General features: G+C 41.7%; 1 protein-coding gene across 3 annotated transcripts in view; it reads right to left on the bottom strand.

Moving 5' to 3' along the window:
• The window catches only part of Spata16 (spermatogenesis associated 16), a 345,630-nt gene that overhangs the window by 55,157 nt on the left and 268,941 nt on the right, over positions 1 to 21,532 (bottom strand). For 2 of the 3 annotated variants that reach the window (XM_017319720.2, NM_029150.4), the window contains exons 7-10: positions 14,760 to 14,906; positions 13,277 to 13,389; positions 3,698 to 3,862; positions 704 to 787 (exon numbers count right to left, since the gene is read on the bottom strand). In XM_017319720.2, coding sequence (XP_017175209.1) covers positions 704 to 787; positions 3,698 to 3,862; positions 13,277 to 13,389; positions 14,760 to 14,906 — 509 coding nt within the window. Of the gene's footprint in view, positions 1 to 610; positions 788 to 3,697; positions 3,863 to 13,276; positions 13,390 to 14,759; positions 14,907 to 21,532 lie in introns of those variants that run through there. The other variant, NM_027583.3, reaches the window with a different exon arrangement.

Below are 21,532 nucleotides of genomic sequence, written 5' to 3'. Positions count from 1 at the left end.
AAAGCCAGTGGAGGTGGGGGGTGGGGGAAACAACAAAACTCCACAAAACAAAAGAAAAATTAGTAGTTGAAAAATCAAGGAAAATTGTTTTTAAAATTGTCATTACAAGCCAGGCCTTTAATCCCAGGCAGAAGCAGGTAGTTCTCTGAGTTTGAAGCCAACCTAGTTTACAAAGTGAGTTCCAGGACGGACATCCAGGACTTAGAGCTGCATATATGTATGTGTGTGCGTGTATATCCACACACATACATATATGTTATGAAATATATATGCATATATATAAAGTATATATTTATAAATTATTTCCATATATACATTATTTATACTCTCTCTATGTATGTATATATATACATATATATATGTATATATATATATATATACACACACATACATACATAAATGATGAAGAAAGAGTCATTTAAGTAGAAAGTGAAAGGAACATGATCTGGAAGGATGGTGGCTACAATGACTACAGTGAATGGGAACAAATTAAAAAAAAAAAAACAAAACCAAACCAAAAACCTCATCCTTGGTTTTAGTTCCATTTCTAGTTCTTTCAGCTGTATTCACCTCACAAAGAAAGCAGACCAAAAACAACCCCAGGGACTTCTTTCATTTCTTTTTTATCTTCTAGACAGATTTGACCCAAGGTAGACATTTTCTCGGAGGATAAGATGTATTTTCCTTCAGCTCAGAATTTTACCTTTTGGATTGTATTCCACACACGCTCCTTATCACTCTTCTTTCCTTCAAGGGTGTCCATGGCGTCTGCCATTAGCGACTGCAGCTGTGATACCAAGATAAAAATTATCAGCATGGAATTCGTGCAGAAATAACTTCTCTAAATACACAGATTAAAACCTAATTAAAAAATCATTTGTATGCTGATGGTTTTATTACTCATATTCCCCACAATGGAGACGGCCACCCTGACTCTGCTCCAGCCATTACGGACGATTGCTGCACACATAAGCCATTGAAACAATGGGAAGAGTCTTGCTTGAAATTTGTAGGAAGCATATAGGTTTTAATGTAGTAAGTGCTGATGTTTTGTTAAAAACAGATCTGGGCTGTAAAGAATGACGGCGGAAGTTAATTCTCTCAGGAAACAGCATGCAGTACATGAGTGTATTTTAGCATTTTCTCCTGAGGCTAATGTATCATAATTCTAGGCATCATGAAAAAGCTCTCCAGAGGACAATACTTGAACTGCGATGTTTTATTGCCTCTTAAAACAATCTCGTTCATTTAAACTCTTTTACTATTGTTAACATTTTGAAATACCTATTTTTCTTCTGTTTCTTTCTTTTGTTTTAAAAAGACCCTTTGAATCTGCACACTTTACCTACCAAAAGCCATTGGTTATATTCCAATTGAAAAGAATATGATGAGATATAGGGGTGGTGATGGGTGCCTGCCATCCCCAAACTTGATAGGTGGAGGCAGGGGGATCGGGAGCTCATGAGCAGCCTCAGGAAGTGGTGAGCTTGGTCTACCTGAGACTTTGTCTCTGCCTGAGCAGCCAAAGCACAGCCAAGGCAGTGGTGAGGCTGAGGCAGGAGGAAACCAAGTTCAAAGCTCCACTGAGCAAGATTGTGAGAACAAGTTTCCGAGTGGGTGAGCTGCATCAGAACACGTGATCCTGAGTGTTTAACCCTTGGATGATCTCGCTGGTGCTGCAGAGCTTAATCAGTTAGGCAGAGAACTGAATCACTCAAAAGGCCTCTGGTGAACAGCCTCTGTTTTCACAGTGCCCTACACGGTCAGTGTGCGGCTTACTTCCTAACGCCGACCCATACTTGGAAACTGGAAAGTAAAACCTAAGGCATAAAGTGATGAAAGATGCTGGCTGTTCAAATGGTGTATGCACACACTTATCTGTCTGTGTGCCTATCGTCTATCAATCTGTCTATCCATCTAGCCACCTACCATTCAGTCGTTTGTCTATCTTTTTTTTTGACATTTTCATATTCATTTATTTCATATAATGTACCCATGTGTTCACAGGTACATTCAATTGGCTTCACATACAGTTCCAGTAAATAGAATAATCCTAAGTTTATCTACTTGACAATGTTACATGAAATAGGATACTAAGATCAATGTTTAACTGCTACAAGGCATTCTATAAACATTTTCTGTTTATTCCTGTTTTTTTTCCAATTTTTTATTAGGTATTTTCTTCATTTACATTTCAAATGCTATCCCGAAAAGTTCACTATACCCCCCGCCCCCAGCTGCTCCCCTACCCACCCACTCCCACCTCTTGGCCCTGGTGTTCCCCTGTACTGGGGCATATAAAGTTTGCAAGGTCTGTCTATCTTTCTATACTTTGGGAGTGTACAAAATATAAAAATATCCCACGGAATACCATTTTATAAAGTATAAGCTACTCAAATAATTGTACACTTGGAAAGTGTGTTGATGATGTTGGTTTTGAGCCCTTGGTGCACGTTTTGAAAACGAAGCATTTCTGGGGTAGGGAATCCTCAGAGGTGTGAGGTTTTCTTCAGTGAATTCCTCTTCATTTTTTCCATGTAAGTCTTGAGTATACTTTTTTAGAAGATAGGACTAACATTTTCCTTTCTGAATTAGCGTTTTCTTTGCTTCATTTTTTTCCTTCGAGGAGCCTTTGCCATCTAAAACTGGCTATAACATGCCCTTTGAAAACAAGACACTTACCACACTGTTGAATGCTGCCTGGTTGGCAGGATGAACCCAGCCTTATAAAGGGTGTTCTGCACACCACCACAATGGGTCAGGCAGCCTTATCACTAGTTTTGATTTATAAATTCCTGGGAAAATGGGTTTACTTCACTGGTTTCATCTTTAGTATGCATGACATTATTACTGGAGATTATTATTACATGAGATTGTTATACTTATTCTGAAGATCAGTATTTATTTAATACCCTTTAAAAAAGTCTAGATAAATATTATAAATACTGGAAGCTCATTTCTTCGTTACATCTGTAAAAGCTCAAAGAGGGAGGGCTCCTTTAGTTATCTGAAAATTACAGGTAATCAGTTTGGGCTGTTCTCATCCTTGTGCTGTGAATTCAATTCAAGTCTATAATTAGTTTTAGCGACTCTCAATTAAAGCTTCAAAGTAGAGAGTCCTTGCCCATGACACATTAGGCTCTCCAGACCTCTCCTTGAATGGGCAGCACACTGTTCAATAATTACTTTTCAAATGAGGTGGTATGATTTCTAATATTAATTATGGTTATAATACACACATCTGTTTGAAGATTGTTTCTAAGCTATTCCTTTAAGTAGTTTTTGACTGGGTCTGTATAAGAACAAAATGTCTAGTTTTCTGAATGTTTACATATAAATATGTATATATATATATGATTTTAATTGAAATGAAAACTTTATATATAATATGGATAATTAGATATAATATTAGATAAATATATAGATAATTTTATATATAATATGGATAATTAGACCTTTCCTAGGTTGTTGCACATTACAAGGATCTTGCTAAATACACAAAAAGGAAGAAAATAAAGGGAGAACAGTCACATAGATCCACACTGCTCTCATCTTCCGGTGTCTTCATTTGAATGCTGGATGAGGACTGGCGTCTCCCTTCAGACCACAGTTATTACCACAAGCCTTTTCAGCCCCCATCAGTCTTCTGTTGGCTCAGGGCCTGTGAAAGCTTAAACAAAGAGAAGCAAATACTTACCAATTCTGCCTCCTGTTGACTGATGTCCTGGAGATAAGGGACTGTTGCCAGCTCTGCCATTGCTTGATTGATCACCTGGGCCTGTTCCTTCACTCTCTGCAGCCGGCTGAGGAGGCTGGCATAGTGCAACTTCTCCATCACACCTGAGCAGGCATGGAAATTCCCCTGGTCTCACAGGAAAAAGGAACGTTTCAGAACAGGAGCAAAGAGTCAGACCTCTAGGCTGAGGTTAAGTCAGGGTCAGGCAAAATGCATTATGTTTTCTCTCTCTCTCAATCTGTTTATCTATCTATCTATCTATCTATCTATCTATCTATCTATCTATCTATCTATCTATCGTTTATCTATACTAAGCCTCACTATGTTGCCCTGTCTGGCCTGAAACTGTCTACATTGCCTAGGCTGGCCTTGAGTTCATAGAGATCCATCCCCATCTCCTGGGATTCAAGGTGTGTACCATCCATCATACCAGGCTATTTTACATCCTTTGAAAGCAACAAGATCTGGTACAAGCATGTCTTTTCTTCTATCACTTGGGAATTGGTTTTAATGCTTTGTTTTAATTAGGTTCCCGAAAGCTGCGCTTCCAGACACTGAGGGTCCCTGCCCTCAGCTGGCTTCGATTGGTAATAAAGAATTGCTGCACAGACAGTGGCTGGGCAGGAAGACAGAGGCAGGACTTTAGATTGTGCTGGTGCCGGACTGAGGGAGAGAAGGAGGAGCGGGGAGAGGAGAATCTCCATGACTAGGAGGGAGAAGGATCAGATTTTAGAGCTGCAGGAGAGAAAGCATCCAGGAGTGTGGGTGGAAAGGGATGGTAGCCATATGGGGGCAGCCTGCCTAGACGGTAACAGGGCAGCAAGGATAAAGTATAGATTTAGAAGGTGTTAAGCCAGCAATACTGGAGGGAGTGTGTGCTAGCCTCCAGGAGGTTTAGAAGTGCCCAGCCATTGAGCTACTCAAGGCATATCAAAATTAGCTGGTGTGTGCATGTGTGTGCGTGTGAGTGTGTGTGTGTGTGTGTGTGTGTGTGTGTGTGTGTGTGTGCATGTATCTTTGATTCGTGAATCCAGAGCTCTTAGGAAGGTGCAGCTTGACCTGCCAGGAGCCAAAGCAGTTTAACTAATTCACTTCTCAGAAATGGTCTCTACATTTTTCTCAAGGTGATGGCTATACATGAAAGGCAGCTTGTAGTGGAGAGCAAAAATTTATAATTTTGGGTCTTATAGCATTGTGGTATCTAAGTTCAAGAAATTCAGGGCTAAATGTTGTAAAGAATAGACCCAGGTGGGTCCAGGCACAGCCAGACCCACCCTGTAGCTGGGAACGTCCGGCCATAAAAGATAAAGAAAAGAATGCAGGAACTGGCCAGGGCTATCAAAACTGACCAAATGGCCATCTGGCAGGATGGTGCCTCCCGGGCGGCGCCTCCCTCTGGCCCACCATAAATCATACATTAACCAGGTGTCCTGCTGACCTCGATAAGTCTCAGGCCCTTGTGCCTCCCTACGCCTTAGCTGGCACGTACTACCCTGTTAACTTGTAACCCCGCTGACGTTTGAATAAGCCAATCATGTGTAATCATGCCAATTCTTTCTGCTCCCCCATTTTGGTTTGTGGTTTTTGCCTTTATAAGCCTGTGAAAAGTTTGGGCTGGGGTCGAACTTCTCTGCCCCCTTCGCAGTGCATGAGTCTCGACCCCAGCATGCTGGTTTAGGTTTGAGCGCTCCTTTGTTGTTTGTGTGTTTGTGTGCCATTAAAGCCTCATGTGGTTACAGCAAGTTCGGTCTTAGCGTCTTACTGGGTGCGCGCCTTCCCGAGACATGAGTAAAGGTCTCCCTCCGGGGGTCTTTCAGTAGCAGGCCTGTTGAGGTGGGTTTTCCAGTTGCCCTGAATTAGCCATATAGGCTCTTGATCGAATTTTTTCCTGGGTTCTCCTAGCTGTCCTCTGTGACCTCCTGTGACCTCCTGAAGGTGACTTTATTTACATTATTAAATCATCATATCTGCTAAGAGTTTACCTGCTATTTCATGTATGTCAATAATAGTGTTTACACAATTTGAACTAATAGCACTGCCCTTACAGTTCTCACGTGGGTGGGGTGTACCCCAGCCCTGTACTTACACTATTTGCTCAAGCCCCTAGAATGACTGCTTCAGTAATTGACGTAATCCACCTTGTGATAGACTGTTCAATTCATGGTAAAGTGCTCCCCCCTTATGTATATGGATATCTCTGGTTTACTGAAAATGGGGTAACACAGGACAGGTGGCTCTCCTGTGTATTTGCTACAGCCAGGCACAGAAAGGAAGTTGCTACCTTTTCTACAATGTCAAACACAGATTGTAATGCTTGATAGGAAAGACAACTTGTAATAAAACCCCCAGGTTTCTCTTCAGCAAAGATACATGAGGGGCATATCATGGTCAAAATGTAAAGCCTTGAGGTTTGCTGGATTCTGGGGGTGTTTGACAGCTACTGTGTTTAAGATCAAAGCTGGTGACGGGTATCTTTCCCACAGGGCTTCTGGACCAGCTACAGCAGAGTCAGTCTTTGGGTGTGTCTGCTAAGCAGGCAGTTAGCATTGCCCGTGCTTCTCTCAGTGAGTCCCTGGGTTTGCTGCATAGCCCTAGAAATAAGGTTTAGATAGACACCTGCCCACATAGCCAGACATCTGAGTAGGAGTTTAGATGACACCATTTCCTTTAGCTTACTGTCTGGTAGGGACTATCTTAGTTTGTGAATCTGTATATCAAATGACTCCCTGGAAGGAAACACAGGACTTCTTCCTAAAAGAAATTTTCCTCTAAAAAGAAAACCATTGTTACTGATCATCTGAACTTCAACTCGAAATTAGAAAGTGATGCTCTCAAGCGTCACAGCAGTGTTGTGAGTGACAACAAGCCCAAGATGTCACTTGCCCAGAATCTGGGAGTGAACAAAGGTTGGGCCTTCTTTTATCTTGATTTCCTGAGAGCCACCTGTGCTGTCCAAGTGGTGCCTTCCGTTTCCAGCTATTATTTCTGATTAGTTATTTCTATGAAAATCTATTGATTTCTAGGAGTGATGATTCCAGACGGTGGGTTTGAGACCCTTTGCCTGGACCGATGAAACAGGGAGCTGTTTGCAACAAGTCCCTGAACAATGGCGTTTTGTCAAGCAGAGCAAAGCAAGCCGGAAGGAGGAACTGGTTTTCTTTCTGAAGAACAATTGCTTCCTTTGTCCTTCTTAAAAGAAACAATGGGGCTAGCTGTAGAGAACCGCTGTAGTGACTCAACTTCAGAGAACAGAATCGACTGCAGCGTGCTTAGGGAGCATAATCTATTAGTGTAATTTTCCAAAACATCAGGAAAATAAAAATAGTTGAAAGCAACAGTGCTTTGTTAGCCTGATTGCTGGATGCATAACAAAACAGGAAGTGCTCCATATGAATGAGATCGCAGGGAAGGAACCTGCATGTCTACTAATAGTCACCCACCCCTCCCTTCACCACAGCCAAAAGCAATTCTGGCTATCAGGAAGCTATAGATCAATGTTGTGCATATGCAAGATGAGGGCTTTTGAAAGACTGAGTGGAAAAAGACGAACATCAATATCCGATGTCAGCAGGGGTGTTTTAATGTGGCTGCTGTAAGAAAAATCAAGGAAATAGTGGAAAATGAAGGAATTAGGGTAAGCATCTAGTCCCGGGGAAGGGTGTGAGTGCTCCCGGCAAGACTTTAGAAGCCATCAAATGGCCCCTTAGCTTCTGGAGAGAGGGTAATAAAGTGGCCAAGATTGAAGCTAAAACCTCACCTGGGTGCAATGAAGGTTAGGCAAATAGCAAGTTCAAATGAAGGCTCTGGCAGAGAATCGCCTGGATTTAGCAGCAATTATGGATAAACGCTGAGCAAATAAGTGTGCTGTCTAATCCTGCGAGAGGCAGAGGCTAGCCTTTGGAGGGTATTTCCATTTGGCATAGCATACAGAAACATTTACTTGCAGACGGAGAGTGGATGGGGAGCATATACTATTCTTCCCTTCAAACATGCATATGTAAACAACTTTTAATGCTTTGTCTGGAAGAAATAAAAAGCAAAATTAATGAGGTTTTAAAACATGGTGAGTTAGGTCACTTTTTGGTAAGTCATCCCATGAAGTATGTGTATGGCAAGAGATTTTATGATTTGAATTCGTAAGCATTTAGCCAGGGAGCACAGTGGAGATGGTTCAAGACTGACAGCAGCCAGCGAGGCTAATGAGTGGAAAAGCATAGCCCCATAGAGGGAAACTGAACCTTAGGACTAAAGTCTTGAGGAGAGGGAATTAAGAGAGAAAAACAAAGGCCCCCATGCAAGGATGCTGGAGGGAGGTGTGGGCATTCATGCTGGAATATTTTAGGTTATAACTGCACAGAGCATCATCATACAGCAGACAGTCACACTCGCAGATCGTCACACCGAAACTTCTGTGCCACAGCTCCAAAGCATTCAGCCCCCTTTTATTACCTGCTGACTTCAGAAGCGTTCAGGTTAAGAAAATTTCATAGTTATGATCTGTGCAAGGATTTAGGAAAAAGCTTTCAAATTTTGTTATGCTCACTTTATGTTTAACATGCTTCCTTGAAGACATATTGTTATCCTATTTTTATATATTTACTTTGTGGAGAACAAAACATGTACCCTTTTATTTCACTATAGGAACATGTAAAATTAAAGTAACCAGTGAGAAATTTTGCAATGATATTATAACTTAGTGTTATTCTATTATTATAATTTAGTGCATTGTCATGTTAACTTTTCCATAAATAAAGATGCTGGATATATACCTGCTATTTATGGATATGTTAAGATTTAATATGTTTAGAGAAAGTATCATGAGAATTCTTGGCATTGTCTAAGTATTATTTAAACATTCACATATGTATCATCATTTATGTGACAATGTAAGTATGATAATGCTTAAAAAATTATGTAACTAGTTCTGATTATAGTATTACATCGGAGATTAATGTTGTCTTTTGGGTCTTCTGCATCCTAATGAATGCTAAAGCTGTAATGTGTATTATTTTTATACTCTGAAGTCACTTACATTAAGGAACGGTGTCTAAGTGAGTTAAGAAAATCTCTGAGCATATATGACACAAAGCATCTTTCTTACCTTCTTAGCAATTGGGATTAGATATAAAGATAGAGGCCCTGGATAGACAGCTATCTATCTATCTATCTATCTATCTATCTATCTATCTATCTATCTATCATCTATCTACCTATCCATCTACCTAATAGAAGCCTTACTGGACATGCAAAGCCATGTCTGAATCAATTTATTAAGAATGACGGACAAGTCCAAGGTTCTTCAGGATAGATATGGTGCCCAAGCATCAGTCACTATACAGTGGCAATGCCTTGGATGCTGGGCCTTTACACTGAGTCCTGTACTGAGCTAATAGCTCATGGTCAGGGTCTGTGGTCATGGAGACTGCAGGCTGTGGGCAGCAGATCTGCTTCATGGCTGGAGAGGACACAAGTCTTGCCAGTGAGTGGGGAGCTGCGCAAGTCAGTGATTGAAGGAAAAGGACCTATGGGCCTCTAGTACTACCCCCATATTAGAAGAAAAATTAAAGTACACAAGATGTGCAAGGAAAAAGGAAGATCCATGAAACAACCCTTTTGTCAAGCAAAGCCCAAATCAGCATGAATAATCACCAAATCACCTCGAACCTGAATGCTTAATAAAGTGTTTACACACCTTGGCCAAGTGGCTGCTTTTCCCAGAGTCACAAACTAGGGCAGACGCATGGACAGCCCAGTGTATACGGACTCAAAGCATGGCATTTGATATACGAATAGATAAAAACACACCATTAAGAACTGCTTGTTAATGGTAGCAGGCGGAAATACTTTCTAGCCAACTCATTGTTACCTTTGTAGCCAGCTTTACTTGGTCCTGCTTTATGGAGCTGTGTCTGGGCAGCCACGAGACCCAAAAGTCAGTGTTTGGGAGCCTACATATTGGAAGCCAGTACCTCTTGTCTCAGAGAACCTTTACACTCACTTCCATTCAGATAGTCTTCCTAAATTGTTGTTTCCCACAGAAGCAAATACAGGAAGTTGATGTTACTCATAACTAGATGAGACAGAGAACAAAACTTCTGGCATCTACTGTTCTGAGATTGATTCCAGAGCAGAGGATCCCACTGATTGGAGAATATATGTATATATATATATATATATATATATATATATATATATATATATATATATATATATATATAGTTGCGCACGCCCAACTGGCCAGGAAGAACGACGCTGCTACAGGATCCTTCTGCACATGTTTATTCAGTCCTGTTTCTTCTTGTTTATATCTCCCTTGTTTATATCTCCCCCGAACCCTGGGCCTCTCACTCTTTTATACTCTCAGTTCCCATCCACACACAGCAGGCCATGCCACCTCACCAGGCACGCATCTTCAGCTAATCAGGGCAGCAGGGGCATATCTCCATCAAAATGGATTCACCGGTATCCTGGTACACCTGTGCAGCTCTCAAGATGTTTGTGGTTTATATGAGGAAGTCAGGTGCAAGTCATACGACTTAGCTGCAGTCCCTGGTGCCTTTGGGACTGCCGCCACACCCGCTCCTCACTATATATATATATATATATATATATAATTTATAATATATATATAAAATTTTGGTTAGTAGGCAACATTTGCAGCTCCATAAAGACACTTTTATAAAAATGTCCAATTGGACAGGATACTCTTGGGACTGTGAGAAGGAAAGCAGTGATGGGCCCTGAAAAAGTGCCTAACACTTTGAAAGGCCCAACCTGCACTCAGACCATGTGATCCCAGCCAGCAGCAAATCATGCCATCAGTTTCTAAACAAGTAAGGAGGTAAGGCAGGCATTGAACCAGGGATTTAGAGCACAGACAGACCTTTTCTACAGCACCCAGCACCCAAGCCACCAGGGTAGCCATGCACAGAGGCAATCAACCAGTGCTCACATGATGATTCTTGGTGGTAGTGAAGACTTTAATACTCAATGGTGACAGTGAGGATGTGTGTGTGTGTATGCATTTGTGTGTGTGTATGTAAGGAATTATGATAAAGGATAAACTGCAGAAGAAGACCCAAAATTTGTTGTATTGCTGAGACTTTTGTGGACAAAATGTTTGTGTCACTTCCTAGTTCATATGTTCAACCTCAAGTATCAATGGGAACATGTTTGGAGATGGATCCTGTGTACAATGTTATTAGGGTAAGATGATGTAATTAGGGTGGAGTCCTGTCCTAGTCAATTTTAATTATCAACTTGGCACAACCAAGACTCACTCAGGAGGAAAAGAGTCTCAATTGAGGTGTTGTCTAGATCAGATTGGCCTGTGTTCATATATGTGAGGATTGTCCTCATTGTTGATTGACATGAGGACTTTGTTGGCAGTGACATACCAAGACTGGTAGTCCTGGTGCTGTATACAAAAGGAGGGAGGGAGGGAGGGAAAGAGAGAGAGAGAGAGAGAGAAAGAGAGAGAGAGAGAGAGAGAGGGAGAGAGAGAAAGAGGAACAGAAACAGAAACAGAAACAGAAACAGAAACAGAAACACACAGAGAACAGGAGCCCTAGGACAAATAAACTGGCAGACTGCTTGCCAGTCTTTGTTTCAATTCCTGCCTGAATGTTCCTAGCTTGAGTTCCTCCCTCAGTGTCGGACCATTAACTGAAAGTATAAGGTGAAATAAGTCCTTTCTCCTCCAAGTTGCTTTTGGTCATGGTGTTTAGTAGAGCAACAAAAAGCAAAGCAGAACAGGCTGTGGTAGAGGGATGAATGGCTTTGCAAGAATAGATGCCCGAGCTTGTGTTCTGCCTGCCTCTCCAAGCTGTGTGGGGACACAGTGAAAATGCAGCTTTATGAGAATCCAGAGTAGCTTTCTTACCAGGACCACACTAGGCTGCCATCTTGATCTTGGACAAACACTACAAGACAGTAGCAAATATCTATTATTGAACCCACTGGATTTATGGCATTTTGGCATAAAGTGGTTTGTATTCTAATGCTAATGGGGTCTCCCAAATTAGTTTTCATGAGGGGATCTGCATGTAGCTTCTGGGAACCTCCACTCAGTTAATTCTGATTGGTAAATTAAGATGCCAGCAGCCAATAGCTGGGCAGGAGGGACAGGCAGGATTTAGAATTCCCAGGGTTGAGAGGAAGGAAAAGAAGAGTCACCAAGAGTACAGGACGGAGAGGTAAAGCCATCAGGTAAAGGGACTGGGAGAGCAGAGCCCTGAGGACTGCTCAGGTAGGTCAGGAGCAGCCAAGATGGAACATAGAAATTAGTAAGTAGTGATTGGAATTATCTTTGGGAGGTAGATTCTAGCAGCATGGAGGCTAGGCAGCTGTCCAGCTATTGTGCTGCTTAAGGCATATTAAATAGAAAGGCTGTGTGTGCCTTTCATTCGGGACCATAAACCATTGAGGTGGGAGGCAAGCCGCTGCAGGGAGTTTTTAATATAATACTACTATATTGGCACAACAGCCTGAACCAAGTAAAACAAAGATGGATTCCTCACCAGCAGAAATAGAAGGGGAGGTAGCTGAGTGGAAGGCAGTTGTGGAGAGAAGGGGGTTTGCAGCAGAAAGTCAGCTGACACTGCATTTTTTTTATTTGTAACTTATACAATTACAAATCATGCAAATAGATTAGACATTTTATAGCTTTCCTAAAATGCTTGGTAATTGCTGAACAGATGTTAAGTAGCTGCTCATGACGACCCCCTTGGTTCTCCTCCAATGAACATCGAATCAAATGTAATACAGAAGCCACAAGAAGATTCTTTAAAATGTTCAACTAAAGGCTTTTTGAAAACTATTAAAGGAGGGGAAACCTGTCACCTTTATAGTGTACTAACGAGAAGGTCCTTTTACATAGTGTCAGCTCAAGAACATAAGGTTTGTAAAAGAGCAGCAAAGAGTGCAGGTTCTCCTTAGGCTGTGTTAGGACACAGGACAGAGAGAAGAGTACACTTTTCCTGGATTGTGAAAAGGGATTACATCACTCATCTGTAACACCATACACAGCTCAGCAGCAATGTTTAGAGTGGCATCCTGCAGGTGATTGGGTGTGCAGGCATTGGGTGAGCTGGTAAAACTGAGTACCTTGTAAGATAATGAGACAGTGCTGAGTAACGGCTCAGTAAATGAGGGAAAGCATTGTGCTTGCTAACATTCTGTTATTGATTTAAAATAGAAAAAGAAAAAAAAAAAGAGTTCAAGGCAGCCTTGAATTAGATGGTTGGGAGGCACAGAGAAGAAAAGCTTTACAAGGAGACATTTGTCTGGCAAACATTCAGGACTCCAGTGTAACGGTGGAACATGTGTAGGAATGGATAAGGGATGGAATCACCAGCTAACATGTTTGGTTTTGTAAATGTGATTTTCTGGTCATCTCCCTAAAACAAAACAAAAAACAAACAAAACAAAATAAAGGAAAGCAAAAACTGTCACAATGTTTGCTTCTTCAGCTTTTAACACTCCTAGAAATCTCTCATGTTCACACATGGGACAGAAGAAAAAGCCTCCTCAGATACTCACATTCAGTTGTGTGCTCCGGATAAAGTCCAGGATGGGCAGGATTCTCTTCCCCACTGTCTCCATGTGTCTCACTGTATCTTCTCTGGTCAGTGGAGAGAAGGGAGTTTTATGTTCTAGAAATTGTAACAATAAAATTTTATATTTTTTCAGAATTCCATTTCAGAATGCTTTCTTTAGTGAGCTATAAACAGATATCTCAATATTAACAGATATGAAATCTTTAGTACGGACACTAGCCCCATCTCTAGCCCATATGTGTAACAGTAAAAGATCTATGAGGAGAACAGCAGCAGGGTCATAACCCTTCAGAAGTTGACATTTTCTTGATTGAGAGATCTAAGAGCCAACCTGTGACAATTCATACATCTATGCAGAATATGTTTGTCTTCGGTATGAGAAATGTCATAATCACGCGTGTTCCTTGTCTTGCTCTGCTCAGGTATTGTTCAAGTGCGCAGGTGGCATTGACTTTGAATGTGGCTTGAGGCTGAGGGAAAGAGGGTTCTGTGTCCAACAAAACACAAGTTCTTAATTAAGTGCTCACAGCGCAAGGACACAGTTCAATCTGGTCATGAATTCAGCTGGCAGTATGATATTTCAGTTGTATGTAAGCATTTTCTTGAAAATTGGAGCCAGAATTATCCAACAGCATCAAATTAGGTGCTCTTCTCCAATTATGTGAGAGGACTGCCGAGCAGAGGCTAATGCCCCAGCAGACAGCGCATGAGACCTGGAGTTGTCATTGCTACATTTTTTTTTTAATTTCATGTACTAGTCATGTTGACAGACTGTTTCGTGTTTGCTAATTAATGATGAAAGTCTATATCCCTTGTGTCTTTCTTTCCCCAGTGTATATGTACATGCATGCATGTATGTTTGCTTTTTGCTTGCTTGCTTGATTGCGCGCGCGCGCACACACACACACACACACACACACACACACACGGAGGCCCAAGGTTCATGGCAGAACTCATCCTTCCTTGCTCTTCCAACCTATTGATTGGGGCAGGGTCTCTCAATCAAACCCAGAGCTTGCTGATATGGCTAGTCTAGGTTGCCAACTTTCTCTGGTGATCTCATTTTGTCCTTCCACGAGTAGACATACACTAAACCCATGCAGCATTCCTGTGAGATTCTGGGAAGTGTTTGGTTCTCATGCTTGAGGGCAAGTGCTTTAACTGTTGAGTCCTTTAGACCCTAAAGCCTGCTGTATTGTCAATGGCTATGGCAGGCACTGGTGTCTGGGGTGGAATGTTAGGAATGGGTTAGTAAGCACTCCATGGTAGTGTGCCATGTGTTCCTGGGAGAAAGCTCTCCTGAAATAAGAATCCCATGTGTTTCTAATCAACCTACAAAAAAATTAGGAAGATTAGCAGAGATTTATAACCAAACATTTTTTTTTTTTGGTTATTTAAATAACTTCTATAAACTGGGCGTTGTGGCCCCACTTTGAAAGGTAGTAGTAGAGTCATGTTCCCATCACCTGTGTAGGTGGGGAGCTTCCTACTGGACACTTTTTCCAAGAATTTCCCGTCTTCTTTGTTTTTGAACCCAAGTGTCAGCAGATATTGCTGGGGAGGAAAACACGACCAGTCGGCTGTCTGCGGCAGTACATGGAGTCCTTGGGTATCTGAAAAACAGCAGAGACAGGAGGTAGAGGCTTGATTTCAGGTTTATCATTTTCAGGTCCCTCCTCCAGTTTAGGAATTGTAAGTGCAAATTACCATTTGGAAAAATGATAAGTATAGACATTAAAGATACCAGGTAAAATTATATGCATCATAAGTACAAGTACAAGTGACTAATATGTAAAATTTTATTCTCTTATTTGTGTTTTCCTTAGTGATACAAATGTACACAGAACATAGTGATAAGCTGTGAGCAGATTATACAGTTATCTTTCCCCATTCACAATAATAGATATTCAGGATCAGCTCATAGTAAGGATTATTTTTCTCTGCATGATTTTGTATGCTAGCTGATGACTAAGAAAATAATATTATACAAAAGGAAATAGAGAAATAACCGAGTGAGAGTTACAAGAAACGGTGATGGGAAAACTGGCTATCAACATGTACAAAAGCACAACTTGTTTCACCATCTTTCATGCTATGCAAAAGATGGTTCAAATCAAAGACTTAATAAGACTTGAAAATCACTGAGCAGGGTTGATGCTTGCCTTTAGTGCCAGCACTTGGGAGGTAGAAGCAGGCAGATCTCTGAGTTCAAGGCCAGTCTGGTTTACAGAATGATCCAGGGTTACTCTGTGAAACCCTGTCTTAAGGGAAAAGGGAGAGAGAGAGAGAGAGAGAGAGAGAGAGAGAGAGAGAGAGAGAGAGAGAGAGAGAGACGTGGAACTCAGAGAATAGGAGAAACACTTCAAGAATAGACACAATTAAGAACTCTCTTTGGAGGACTCCAATCACACAGGACAAAACCCTCAACTTGACCAATGCAATGGCATGAGATGATAAGATTTTTACAAAGTAGAGCAGACAAGTGTAGAGACAGCCCAGAGAAATGGAAAGCTCTTTCCTGAGTACCCATCAGACAGTATTAATATGCCTTTGGAGAAGAAACATGAATTAAAACTATTTGAGACATTGCTATCTTAACCAAGTCATAATGACCACCATTAAGAAAAGAGCAGCAACAAATGCTGGCAAGGACCTGGGGGGAAGAGGAATACTTATTCAATGCTAGCGAGAATGTAAATTGTCACAATCATGATGGAAAATGGCATGGGGATTTCTATAAATGCTAAAAACCATCAACACACCACAAAGGTCCTTGCACATCCATGTTTACTGCTACACTATTTATAGTAGCTAAGAAGTAGAACCAACTGAGATGTCTATCAACAGATGAACTGATAAAGAAAATGTGGTGTGTATACACAATGGAATTTTATTCATTTGTAAGGAAAATAAAAATTATTATGGTAAATAAAGTCTTCTCTCAGATGTGGAATTCAGATGTGTGTGTGTGTTTGTATCATGAGACTAGAGAGAAGACCATCAAAGGTGAAGAAGAGATCTCAAGTTGGGGGAAGAAAGGATTATGGAGTACATATGCCATAAACTTGGGAGGAGTCTGTTAGTGAGTAGGAGGAGCAGGTCTAGCAAATTGGGATAGCAGGACAAGACAAGATACAGCAGGAGAGAAAAACAAAGAACAAGGTATGAGATTGCCCAAGGGAGCAAAGGGTAGGATGGGAGAGAGGAGATAGGAGATAGGAGATAGGGCGGGATAAATAAAATAAGCACAAATAACAAAAGGAGGAAGGAATATGTGAAAACACATTGCTTTAGATGCTAACTTAAACCACAGTTACATGAGGAAAACTTAGAAATGACTGTGGCATTGACTGTAGCAATTAGACTTGGAAGTAATCTAAGAAACTTAGCTCTTTATGGCTGCTAAGATCCACTGTTAGAGCCGCTGTTAGCAGAGGCTGACATCTCAGCAGCGTTTTCTAGGTGTTGTATGTACATTGTCTTTATGGGTGACGATATTGTCACCTCCCACCCTTAAGAATCAGATAGTGGAGGGACCTTTCTGGGATCTAACTAGCCAAGGAAAGCAGCTTGGAAGGGGCAGTAAGGTCTCATGCCCACAGATGGCCCACCATGGAGACTGGCCACTGCGCGCGGTGTCAGATTGGGTGATCCTGTGCTACTTTTGGGGGAATGAAGGTCATCCTTGGCCAGATTTGCCCATTCATCTTTGCTCTACTATAAAAAGGTTTCTCAGTTGGCGATGGATGAGCAGGAAGGCTGAGTAAGCTCCCTGCAGAGTCCTGCTGGGAAGAGGAACGGTGCCAATCCCTACGGTCACAGAGTTACGGTTTTGTTAAAGATTGGTCTTTAACATAGAATCAGATGGTTCAGTCCTAGTTTTACGCCTTCACTGGTAATATGTTTCTAATACGTGATAGGCATGGTGCATCTCAGCTGCACGTTATAGCCCTCCCCGGTCCCCAGACTCTTGCTCAGCGGAATGTTTGCTGAGAAGTCACGTATTATTACTTGGGCAGGTTCTCCTACGGAGTCAATACCAACTTGGAACTCATAATCCTCCTGCCTCAGCCCAGGCACTGTTGGGATTATGAGTGCTGCATCACACTGGGTTCTGATGCCTAAAGCTTCAGAAACTTGAACATGGATCGTACTCTCTCTTCCCTGGAACCCTTTTATGTTCACACGTGGTAGCTGAGCAAAGCCTCTCCATGAAGTCCCCCTTCCCAAGTTATAGTACGTGAAAACTGCAGTAAGAGATTGGCAATCTATTCAGCATATGTATTACATAGTTTAATATACTCTGATTCTTTCATGAACTAAACACCACAGAACTCAAAACTCGGAACAAAGACATACTGAGCATGTTTTCAAGTTTCTTAGGTGGATGATTGGAGTCTTAATGAGGACTGGCATTTACCTCATTTTTCCGTGTCACATGCTTTATTCTCCTGTTGCTCAACACACCTGGGAGATAAGGCATGTCTTTCAGCTAATCTTGCAGATTCTGAAACTGGATCTTCAAGGGATTACAGATGAGGGCTCAGTTGGTTAAGTATTTGCTATGGAAGCAGGAGAACCAGAGAGTTCAAATTTCAGCATCCATATTAAATAAATGATTGACTGATTGAATGAATGAATGAATGAATGAATGAATGAATGAATAAAAGCCATGTAGCATGTGCTTACAATCCCAGTGCTGGATGGTCAGAGAGAGGTAGATCCTTGGGCTTGATGGCCAGCCCTTCCATTGGATAGGTGATCTTTGGGTTCAGTGAGAGAGACCTTATCTCAAATACTCAGGTGCACAGTAATTTAGAAAGACATATGATGTCACTCTCTGGCTTCTACCTGCATGGGCATGTCTACCACCCCCAAACAAATGCACATACAAGTAAAAAATCAAATACTCGAAATACTCATGGCAGAGAGTCACAGACATCACATGCCACCAGCATGGCACTCTCCCAGTTGAGTGTGTGTGGGGAATAGAGCCACCACATCTCATGGCAATGGTGACAACTGGGTTTTGGGCATAGGAAACTGCAGAAGTGTTTTGCTTAGGTTATTGCTCAAACAAGGTAGACATGTGATAACCTGATAAACAGAAACAGGGAGGCCTGGAGGTCTTCCTTGCTTGGAATATTTGTTAAATAAGAGACCAGTGATACTATGGGACGTGATTAGATAGTCTAGAAAAATTAACGTTAGTGCCCCAGAGCCAACTTCACAACAAACTGACAACATGTAAGTGTGTTTCAGCTCTTTTAGGTCCTGTATTTGATTAATTATTAACTGCCAGGTAAAATGTGAAATTGTGATTAGAGCTGTGACACGTTCTGTTAGCTTTAGAAAGGATTGTGCATCATAGTTCCCCCTTGTGCTTACCCTTCTGCTGCAGTCTGTGAAGACCTATCCTGCCAGGTCGGCAATGACTCCACATGGACAACACACTTCCCAAATGTTGAAGCTCATGCAGCATTCATTAGAGTGCAAAATCCCCTCAACTTTGTGCATAAACTTCTGTGTCTGAAATTCTTCTGCTTCTGATGAGCAAGAAAGTTAATCAGATTATATGGTCCTTTGGTAGAACTAATTTCAAAAAATGTCCCTTTTGCTTCTATCATGTTAAGAACACTTGTTAGGAAGAGGTATGCTTAGTGCATCTTTTAACAGTTTGTCACCACTGGAGATGAAGTTTATTATTAACAATGAGTTTGCAGGTATGACATGGCTTTAAGTTTGACCATTAGGAAAGTAGATTCTTAAAAAAAAATTCTAACGAAGACCATGAAGGTTACATTTCTTACAAAATCACACCTTTCAATTCTTTTTTTCCTACCAGATGAAAGATAGCTAATGCTTAGTGGAAGAGGTTTAAATAGCTGTTCATTAACTAGAAGTATAGTGCATGAGGAATCAGCTGTTGAATATATTGAAGCTCTCTGAACACTCCTTTTCTGCTGCTTCCATTTAAAAATCATGTTTCCAGTGTTTTTGTCTGTTTCTCCTTCACGGTTTAACTACTGTGATGGTTAGTGCCAGTTGTTGACTTGAAAGAGTCTAGAAGCCCCCGGGAGACAGGTGAGCCTGGGGTTGCCTGTGGGGGATTCTTTTGTGTACTTGGATGAGATGGTCAGCCTGCTGTGGGGATCACCGTTTCCTGGCTGGGATCCTGGCCTGTATTAAGTACATAAAGGAACAGAGCAGCACTAGATGTATTCATTGTTCTCTGCTTCCTGGATGTGCTTGTCATGTGATCAGCTGCTTCAAGCTCCTGCTGCCCCAACTTCCTGTTCCTGAAGTGTGAGCTAGACTAAACCCTTTCTCCTTAAGGGTACTTAACATAGCAACAGGAAAAGAAAGTGTGATGGTTAGTATTCTTTACTGACTTGATACAAGCTAGAATCAACTGAGAAGAGGGAACCTCAGCTGAGAAAACACCTCCATCAGGCTGACCTGTAAGCTGGTCTACAGGTCATTTTCCTGATTGGTTGTTGATGTGGGAGGGTTCAGAGCATTGCACATGGTGGGACTCCTAGCCAGGTGGTCCTGGGCTGTATAAGAAAACAGGCTGAGTAAGCCATGAGATCAGTTTGGTGAGCAGTATTCCCCCATCATCTCTGTGTCATCCAGTTCCTGCCTTAGGTTTCTGTCTTGGCTACCTTCAATGACAGACTGTGACCTGTCAGGCAGATAAACCCCTTTCTTCCCTAAGTTGCCTGTCACGTGCTTATCATAGTGGTAGGAACCAAACTAGGAGACTAAGACACAAATACCAATTCTTTCTTCTCTGGAGATCCCCAAAGTTCGCTGTGGCTCAGTGACATTCTCTTCATGTACATACCCTTGGGGGATTTTGCTAGTCTGTAGATTTTCCTGTTCATTCTAACTAAAATATGGATGGTGAGTGTTACAGCCACATCTTATACATTTCACATTTTAACACACATTTTCTAGTGCCTGCCAGGACATTGCTGTCTGCCCATTTCAAAAAAAATTACCTCAAATGGTGCAAATTTGTTACCAGAGCTGACTTCTTTCTCTTCATAGTTTCCTGTCTCCCTGATGCTTTCCCACGTGATGAGGAGGACCACTGTTCAATAATTTTCTTCTGGCTTAGAATTCAATCTAGGCCATTGTTGACTTTCCCTTTCTTTCTCTTTCTTTCTTTCTTTCTTTCTTTCTTTCTTTCTTTCTTTCTTTCTTTCTTTCTTTCTTTCTTCCTTCCTTCCTTCCTTCCTCCCTCCCTCCCTCCCTCCCTCCTTCCTTCCTTTCTTCCTTTCTTCCTTTCTTCTTCCTTTCTTTTCTTTCCTTCTTTCCTTCCTTCCTTCTTTCTTTCTTTCTTTTTTTCTTTTTTTTTCTTTTTTTTTTCTTTTTTTGGTTTTTTCAAGATAGGGTTTCTCTGTATAGCCCTGGCTGTCCTGGAACTCACTTTGTAGACCAGGCTGGCCTCGAACTCAGAAATCCACCTGCCTCTGCCTCCTGGGTGCTGGGATTGAAGGCGTGCACCACACCTGGCTGTGACTTTATTTTTCTTGAGTCCCTGAAGTGTATGACATCTCCTTCATATACTAATGGAATGTGCTGGCCACACCCCACCTTAGCTGTCATTCTGCTCAGATTTTTCCTCTGGTGAAATTTGGATCACAGTGGCACTGTTGCATGCAGACACAGTTCCTCCCTTAGGAGCTTCAGGGCTTCCTTCTCAGTCGTTCAAGACTCCCAGCTAAGTTATCATTCGTTATTGCATGTCTCAGAAATAATGGAAATGTTTCTACTTTAAACACATAGATGAGCTGGATGCCATGATGCCTGCTCAGGCTCCTGTACTCTGGAATCATGCACTGGCCGACTGCAGCTTTGAGGGTGATGTCGGAAGACCCAGTCTCCAACAACTTCAAGCAAGCATGCAAGCTAGTATGTATCCTTTCATAATTTCTTTCTGGGTTTCATGTTTTTATTTTTGGTATCTATCTGCCATCACTTGGGCAGGTCTCTGTATATCGCACCAGCCTGTGTCTACCCTGCTTCTGAACATCTATTTATGCCCCAAGAGCATAGTCTTTCTCTCCACTTTCCATTTTTCATTTGGATCTAACTTGTCTCACTTTGTCTGGAAGGCTTCCCTGATAGTGTCTCCTCCAGACTCTCAGGACAAGATCCACCCTCTTAAACTTCAGGGGCTCTGCTGTTCTGTGAGGATGCTTCTTAACTCACCAACAGATCCTAATGACAT

This window comes from Mus musculus, chromosome 3 (assembly GCF_000001635.26).
Source record: "Mus musculus strain C57BL/6J chromosome 3, GRCm38.p6 C57BL/6J".
NCBI lineage: Eukaryota > Metazoa > Chordata > Mammalia > Rodentia > Muridae > Mus > Mus musculus.
The sequence above is the reverse complement of the archived record's forward strand: the minus strand, read 5'-3'. Positions and strand labels throughout refer to the sequence as shown.